At 52.7% G+C, this 8,863-nt stretch overlaps 1 protein-coding gene across 1 annotated transcript in view; it reads right to left on the bottom strand.

Moving 5' to 3' along the window:
* PLXNB3 (plexin B3) overlaps positions 1 to 8,863 on the bottom strand; it is a gene marked incomplete at its 3' end in the record, with an annotated part of 72,186 nt that overhangs the window by 62,151 nt on the left and 1,172 nt on the right. The window contains exons 2-3 of the mRNA XM_015413147.1: positions 4,467 to 5,564; positions 4,155 to 4,334 (exon numbers count right to left, since the gene is read on the bottom strand). Coding sequence (XP_015268633.1) covers positions 4,155 to 4,334; positions 4,467 to 5,564 — 1,278 coding nt within the window. The remainder of the gene's footprint in view (positions 1 to 4,154; positions 4,335 to 4,466; positions 5,565 to 8,863) is intronic.

The raw sequence follows: 8,863 nt of genomic DNA on the forward strand, positions 1-8,863 counted from the left end.
TGAAAACTGTTGTCTGTATGCACTCTTCAGTACACCATCTGAAGTATCGAATGAAATATGCCCAGCACTTTATGATTTTAGGATTTTACACGTCTATTTGTAACTGAATTCTTCAAATGTTTTATATGGATTTTAATGGTTATTTGTGTACCAACCAATGTAAGCCGCCCTGAGCCTGTTTCTGGTGAGGGCGGGGTACAAATTGGATAAATAATAACAATAGATTCACCTGGAGAAAACAGCCACTTTGGAAGGTGGACTCTACGGCATCAGGCCCCACTGGAGCCCTCCCCCTCCCCAAGCCCCGCCCTCCTCAGGCTCCACCCCCGAAATCTCCAACCCGGAGTTGCCAACCCTAATTATACCCCACTGAGGTCTCTTTTCCCCAAATCCTGCTCTCTCCAGGCTCCACGCCCAAAATCTCCAAGAATGGAGTTGCCGTCCATGGGGGGGGGGGGGGGATTTCCCATTTCCAAAAGTAGCACCAACGGCGTCCCCGCGTGTGGAAACCAAGCAGAAAAAGACCATGACCCAGACGTGAGTCCCTTCCGAAACGGAAGAAAATAGAAAGATACAACCTCAGAAAGACCCCAAAACGGAAGAAAATAGAAAGATACAACCTCAGAAAGACCCCAAAGTATCAGGCAGTTAACCCTCACCACAAAAAGCTGATACGGGGGAAAAACCACACACAACTCATTTTGCCGAAGTCCCGCTCACGAAGACTTGGGAACGTGGGCGGCTAAAGAGAAACAAAAGGCCTACCGCTTACTTCTTTCCATCCTGGGGCCGAAAGGCGGCGGAGGGAGAATTAACCTTGAAAGATATCTACCCTTTGGGTACACGTTCTCCCAACACCTGAAGGGACGTGAGGGAATGTTCCTTCATTGATTCAAAAGACCAGGAGGAGAAGGAAAAGGACCCCGGTTCCCTGAAGCCAGTTCTCCTCCCTCCACACGCACACGTGCACACACACACCCCTTGAACTGTTGTGGGTCTCAGTCGGCGAAAACAGGGAGGGGAAGTAGAGAGATGGAGAAAATATTCCGTGAGGAGAAACAATGAGCGCTGAAGCACGGCACTCCTACACTGCTGGAAGCCACGCTCTGCCCCAGACCGGCTTCTGATTTCATCAGACGCGGCCCACGCGTTTCCAAGTTTATTTCCACTGCTGGAACCCACGCAGATGCCTTCTATGGGATCTTATGTACTACTCGGGTTCCCTGGGTGTTGCAGAACAGAAAGACAACAATATTATTAAACAAGACCCTTCGGCGAAAAATGCCGTTTATGGTTTTGGGTTTTTTTGGGGGGGGGGAAACAACCGTGAAGCTCTGGCACGCTTCCTTCAATATCTCCCAAAGGCACTTAGGTTAACTTTTTTAAAAAGTAGCAGACAATTCAACGGATTAATTGCTGAACGTATTCAGCTAGGGTGGCCAGCTGTGGGTTTTGAGGGTGGGGCCTGAGGAGGGTGGGGTTTGGGGAGCGGAAGGGCTTCACGTTGGCGCAGTGGGTAAACAAAGGCGGGCATTTTTCCTTCGTCTGCCCAAGGTATCGAGCAAAGTGTTCAGCTACGGAGGATATTGAAGGGCCATCCTTTATTTACTGGACAAACCCTGTCCATCGGTCTCGTTTCAGGATCTGACCGTGCAGTGCCCACCCAATTAAAAACATATTTTTCCATAGACATGAGGCTAGAAACCGGCTTTAAACAGACAGGCACACGATTCTCAAGATGCAGCCTCTCTGAGCTACTGAATTCTGCGGCTTCTATAAACTCATAAATTAAACACACCACCTTCGATCCCTGAGCCACCACTAGGACCAATAAACCTCTGCCGAGCGATCCCAGAAAACCCTTCTGGGTTACGGGGGAAGAAGATGCAGAACAACTCACCCCAAGTTTCAAACCTTGGAGATTTATGAGCAAAAAGGAGCAGGCGGCTAGGACTTTTGGGTTCTGCTTTTGCCCCAAGCGCCAGGGCCAATGCCCCACCTAGAGGACCCCAAACATTGACCTACGGAAATGTAAACCCACTACGGGGGCACGTCCCCCCCATCCTTCAAACAAAAGCAGGGCAGTGTTTGATCTGAAAGCACCTTAGGAAGTAAAAAAACTTCGAGAACGATGTAGAAAACAGTTCCTGGTAAGCAGGGGTCATTTCCTGCGGGAGCGCAGAGGAGTGGAGCTCCGGCAGTAAGGTGCCCAGGGGGCGGGCACATGCAACAAGGCCCACCCCCTGTTCCCAGCAGCCCTCAGTCGGGCCACAAGGAGCAAGAAGCAGCCAGGTAAGTTGCAGAGGGGGGCCCCGCCCGAGGGGCCCCCCTGCCCGCCTTCAGGCACAAGCTCTCCCTCGTCTGTGAGGGCAAATCTGCGCGTTCCCCCCCCCCCCCCCTCTCGCACTCCAGAGTCCAGTGGCACCTTTAAGACCAATTTTTATTCAGGTACAAGCTCTCCCTCCTCTGCAAGGACAGATCTGCACGTCTTTCCCCCCAATAGCTAGCAATCCAAAACAGTCCAGTGGAGCCTGAGCAGTGGGTGTTGCCTTCTGACACACTTCCGGTGACATCAAGGGGTGTGGCATATGCAAATAAATTATGCTAATAAATTATGCTAATGAGCTCCTGCACCTCTTTTTCTAGAAATGACCCTGCTGGTAAGTGCTCTGAAGAGGTTGCTGCCCTTCAAAATGATACCTGAAAGGAAATTAGTTTCCCACACGGAAACAAACAAAAACACGCACCCACATGGTCCATACAGAAGGCCTTTTTGGTTAGGAAAGCCGTGTACGACACTGCTTTCCAAGAGGGGGTCCAGTATAACCTCAGGTAAGAGTTTCCAGCAACAAAGAGAAGCTCTGAGCATGCGCAGAGTGACTCTTTCACAACCAACCTCCTAGGCTTGCCAACCTCCAGGCAGAGGCTGGAGATCTCCTGAAATTACAACAGACCTCCAGGCGACATCAACCTCTGATTTATTACAAGCACTTATTCAACTTCTCCCGGAGAAAATGGCTACTTCAGAAAATGGGTCACACGGCATTATTACCTACCAAGATCCCTCCCCTCCCTAAACCCCACTCTCAAATCTCCAGGAATTTCCAACCCAGGGGTGGCAACCATACAAGCTTCCCACATTTGGGGATAAGACTTCATGGTGTGCAAAAGATTCAGAAGGCTAAGAGGACGGTACATGTTTTTGAAAAATTAATACAGCAATTAACAATAGAAATAAAAATTAATAAATAAGGAAAAAATAGCACACGTGCCTATATACACGAAGAAGAGATTGGATTTATACCCCACCTTTCACTACCCGAAGGAGACTTACAAACTCCTTTCCCTTCCCCTCCCCACAACAGACACCCTGTGAGATAAAAGAAGAAGAAGAAGAAAAGATTGGATTAATACCCCGCCCTTCACTACCCAAAGGAGTCTCAGAGTGGCTCACAACTCCTTTCCCCTCCCCTCCCCACCACAGACACCCTGTGAGGTAAAAGAAGAAGAAGAAGAGATTGGATTTATACCCCGCCCTTCACTACCCAAAGGTGTCTCAGAGCGGCTTACAAACTCCTTTCCCTTCCCCTCCCCACAACAGGCACCCTGTGAGGTAAAAGAAGAAGAAGAAGAGATTGGATTTATACCCCGCCCTTCACTACCCAAAGGAGTCTCAGAGCGGCTTACAAACTCCTTTCCCTTCCCCTCCCCACCACAGACACTCTGTGAGGTAAAAGAAGAGGAAGAAGAGATGGGATTTATACCCCACCCTTCACTACCCAAAGGCGTCTCAGAGCAGCTCACAAACTCCTTTCCCTCCCCCTCCCCACAACAGACACCCTGTGAGGTAGGTGGGGCTGAGAGAGCTCTTTCGAGGACTGCTCCTGAGAGAACAGCTCTGCGAGAACTTGTGACTGACCCAAGGTCACACCAGCAGCTGCATGTGGAAGAGTGGGGACTCAAACACGATTCTCCCAGATTAGAGTCTACGCTCCTAACTACTACGCCGAACTGGAAAGCCACCACCTTCTTCCAAACAAAAGCACACAAGGCAAGAGAAACCCTTGTGTGATTTTCATGCACAACCACCACTGAGGAAGACAAAACGTGCACATGAAACGGGATCAACCAGACCGTGAACAACCCTTCCTCACCTTGTGCAACCGCCCCATGCCATCCCCAAGAAAGGCGATCGTATGACCTGCTTCTCCCATGGCCGCCACAGCCGTCAGCCTCGGTATGGTGGTTAGTAGAGCTTCCGCCACCACTGGCACCCGGCTGGCGATGGGGCTAGGAGTGTGTTCGTCACCACAGGGGTAAGCCTCGGGAGATTCCTGAAAATTAAAGCAAACACGCCAGATGAAAGCAGAAAAGTCTGGTATGCAACCGCCTCTGGGGCAGGGCAGCTGTTCTAACCAGCTCCTCGTCCCGGATGAGGGAAGCCTTCGACAGCCACCCGCTCTCACCTTGGGTAGCAAGTTGCAGTGGGACGTCACGCCGTACTCTATGGCCGCCTCCTCCTTCCCGGTGGGGCCCTTCCCGGCCGAGGTGTAGCACAGGCGCCGCGTCCGCTCCATGGCGGCGTTGACCTCACTTAAGCTGTACGCGCACAGTGCCGTCTGGGCCGTCGGGGACGCCGTGGAGCCTTGCCCGGCAGCCAGGACGACGAACAGCGTCGCCCCTTCGCCCGGGAACCCGGCGTCCAAATGCACGGCCCGCGCCAGGTTGTAAACGCGCCCTTTGGCATCCCGGCACTCCAGGGGGAGCTCCACGTAGGAGTAGAGGTTGGTGTCCTCCACGCAGCTCCGAGAGAGGTAGGCACGATACTCCATCTGCGCCTTGGCCCCTCGCCGGGAGAACAGGAAGTAGACGTAGTCCCCGGAAGCAAAGGCGCCGGCGTAGGTGTTGTTGTAGTCCGAGAAGTCGCCCACCACCAGCTTGCCCATTCCCTCGTTGGAGAACGCCTGGGGCCCTTCCAGCTGACGGATGGTGAACGGCGGGATCCCCCCAGAGAGCTTGGCCGTCAGCCCGCGCCCCACGAAAAGCAGGTCTCGGCCAGCGTGCTGGCCCACCAGGCCCACGGTGGAGACCCGCGGCTCGTTGGCCGCCACGAACTGGTTGTCGCCAGGATCCTCGGGGCGATACAGCACTCTGGAGATGTTGGCCAGGGCTCTCTTCTCGCACACCCCCTGGAAGAGTTGCCCACAGACCACCAGCTCCCCAGTGTGCTCATTGGGCAACAGCAGCTTGTTCGTGTTGTCCGTGGACCGCGCCTGGGGGCAGTCGTGGGGGTCCCGGAAAGGAAGGCACTCGGGGCTATCGCTGGCTGGCCCGGTGGCCACGTGCTCCGCCAACGCGAGCTCGGGACTCAGCTGGAACAAGGCGTTGACGGCACCCACGTACAGCGTCCCCGTAACCCGGGCTCGGGCTAGGTGATTGAAGCTGGTGTTGGGAAACAAGAAGGACGGGTAGGCAGGGGGACGGGCAGCCGGGTACAAGGGCAACAGGAGCGTCAGCGCCACCGCGAGGGATAGCAGCAGGCGGCCTAGGGACATGGCCGGATCCTAGACAAAAGAAGAAAGAAGAAGGTTCATCAGCGTAACACAGAATACTCGAGCGCTAGCTCTCAGGGATCTGGCAGGACCCAGAGACATGAACCTTCTGATGGCCCCTGGGTTTTGGCCACTGTGTGACACAGAGTGTTGGACTGGGTGGGCCATTGACCTGATCCAACATGGCTTCTCTTGTGTTCTTATGTCTGGGGCAGTGATGCTCTGTATTCTGGGTGTGTTGGGGGGCTTTTGAAGTTCTGGCCCTGCTGGTGGACCTCCTGATGGCAACTGGGCTTTGGCCACCATGTGACACAGAGTGTTGGACTGGATGGGCTTCTCCTAGCTTCTCTTATGTTCTAACTCAGTGCGTTTCTGCAGGGGGGGGAAGGCAAACTCTTAAGTTAGGGATGATTAGGAAAGGGATTGAGAATGAAACAGCTGATATTGTAATGCCCTTTGATAGATCTATGGGGCGGTCTCATTTGAAATATTGTGCAGACTCAGAGGAACTGATTGGCCACGGTGTGAGACAGGATGCTGGACTAGATGGACCACTGGTCTGATCCCGCGAGGCTCTGCTTTTGCTCTTATATTTAAAGTATATTTAAAGCAAGGCTCTGCTTTTGCTCTTATATTTAAGGTAGATTTAAAGCAAGGCAATGCTTTTGCTCTTATATTTAAAGCATGTTTGTATTTAGACTTAAAAATAATATAGTTAATTTGCTTTGCCTGTGTCCTTTATAAAGTTTACATATACATGGCCCAGCCCGACAAAGTGACATTTCTGTCAGATACGGCCCTTATAAGAAATGAGTTTGACACCTCTGCCATAGAGTTTTTGCCCTGAACAGTAGAATGTTACCGTGTGACGGCCCTTGTGTAATGATGAGGACAAGGAGCCGGGAGACCCCAATGAGAAGCTGGGAGCCCCCTGCCACAGGTAAGAAGAGACCTGGAAGCTAGGCTCAGTTTTTTAGCTTCCAGCTCACACATTTTCGTCTCGGCACAGGAGGGGAAGGGGATGGCTCCAGAGCAAACTAATTTAGCCAGGAGCCCAATCGCTCGCTCACAACTTTAACGCCGGGAGCTCGTAAAGTGGAATTTTTGCTCAGAAGACTCCACAGCTTAGAGGGAGCATCGGTTGCAGCCTTCCTCCGCAGCAACGCTATCGCCCAGACTAGTCTGGTCTCATCAGATCTCGGAAGTTAAGCGGAGTCGGTCCTTGGATGGGAGACCACGAAAGAATTCCGGGGTTCCTATACCAAGGCAGGCAATGGGAAACCACCTCTGTATGTCTTCTGCCCTGAACTGGATGGGCCCAGGCTAGACCGATCTCTACAGATCTTGGAAGCTAAGCAGGGTCAGCCTCAGTTAGTACTTGGATGGGACACCACCAAGGAAGTCCAGGGTTGCTACGCAGAGGCAGGCAATGGCAAACCACCTCCGTTCGTCCCTTGCCTTTACCTGGACAGCCCAGGATGACCCAATCTCATCATATCTCAGAAACTAAGCAGGGTCAGCCCTGGTTAGTACTCGGATGTGAGGCCACCGAGGAATTCCAGGGTCGCTACGCAGAGACAGGGCAGTGGCAAACCACCTCTGTCCATCTTGTGCCTGGGAAACCCTACAGGGTTGCTCTTAAGTCGGCTGTGACTTGACGTCGCTTTACACCCATCTAATGTCGGTGCAAGCGTTCTCGGTTCTGCCAAAGGCACGTTTAAGGGGAAAAGCTGGATTTCCGAACGCCAGCAGCGATTACGAGTCGGGGATCAGCCAGACAGTCATCGTCTGGCTAGACTAATCTGCTGTAAAGAAGTGCGAGTTTTCTGGCCCGTGCTCCCAAGGCCCCGGTGTCGTGCGCTTCCAGCAGCGCACAGGAGCCCCGGAGACCTCCAACGACTCTCCTCTCCCCGATCCACAATGCCTCTTGTGCTTCTTTGCCCTGTCTCAAATCCCAGCCCCCAGACTCACCAATTCACGACCCCACCCCCACAAAGGATGCTCAGGAATGACTCCAGCCCACCACCCCTTACCCTCCCCACCGCTGACATTGCCCTGCCTTAAAGACCTACAACCAGTGCCAAAAGGGACCTGGGGAAATGACATTAGCGGGAAGACGGATGGGGGAGGGGGGAGCACCCTCCCCCCCCTTCCCGACCCTCGCAAGGATTTAGCGACAGCGAGAAGGCGATTGTAGGCGATTAAAGCCCCGTCCCGTTGGAATTAATCCCTACTTCCGCGGCGAGGTCACCACTCAGACGCCAGATGCGGGAGAGAGTGGCCACCGAGGGGATACGAACGGCAGGCGGAAGTGTGAGCGGGCAGTGCCCCGGGCCTGCCCCACCCCCATTTCTATTGTTATTCATTTCGCGCAGGGACTCAGAGGGACCGGCAGAGGCGGCCAGAACGGAACCCCCTTTCAAAAGAGAAACGCTCAGAATGCAATCGTCGGGGCGCGGTGTCACGTTTTGCACTTTTGATTTAAAAAAAATAATCGATCATGGATTGCGCAGCAAGATAGACAGGTGACCTCTGCTAGTATTATGACCAATGCTCCCACTAAGCTGTGGAGTCTTGTGAGCAAAAACCCTACTTTGCGAGCTGCTGGCATTAAAGCTGTGAGCGAGCGATCTGGCTCCTGCATAAATCAGTTTGCTCTGGAGCCCTCCTTCCTGAGCAAAGACAAAACAACGTGTGAGCCGGAGGCTAAAAAAACTGTGAGCTGGCTCACACTAAAGCAGCTTAGAGGGAACACTGATTTATGCCCAAATGGTCATCATGGCTACCTGCTTTTGCTGACTCGGAAGGAACATTACAGAAAGCACCCTTAATTGATTCACACACCTTATATCGTTAACCATTAAGTAGTCGAAGTATGTTGTAGGGCTCTCTTTCGGCTGTGCTCCTGCAGAGTGCAGGCGGCTGGACTAGATGACCTGCAAGGTCCCTTCCAACTCTAACATTCTATGATTCTATGATCTTTAACACTGGCTGGAACCCCATTTATTTTTATGTTTAATTATTTGAACGATCAGCTCAAAACTGGCAAATAAACTTGTAACGGCAATCCTGGATTCGCCGCCGACTGAGTGATTGCTTCGTAATCGTCTTTCATTCACGCTTTACCAAGTACCGCACTGTGTTTCATTTCAATCTCCAATAAACAGTTTAACATTTTAAAAAGAAAAAGGCAAGGAGATGGGGGCCATCCGGCTCTGTGGGTTCCTCCCTCTCAGACGGCAGCCAGGATAAACCAGGGGTCTCCCGGATCAGAGACACACGCCCCAACCGCGCACCGCATGCAGGCAAGA

The sequence above is a fragment of the Gekko japonicus genome, unplaced genomic scaffold (assembly GCF_001447785.1).
Source record: "Gekko japonicus isolate JY-2015 unplaced genomic scaffold, Gekko_japonicus_V1.1 scaffold4570, whole genome shotgun sequence".
NCBI classification, from domain to species: domain Eukaryota; kingdom Metazoa; phylum Chordata; class Lepidosauria; order Squamata; family Gekkonidae; genus Gekko; species Gekko japonicus.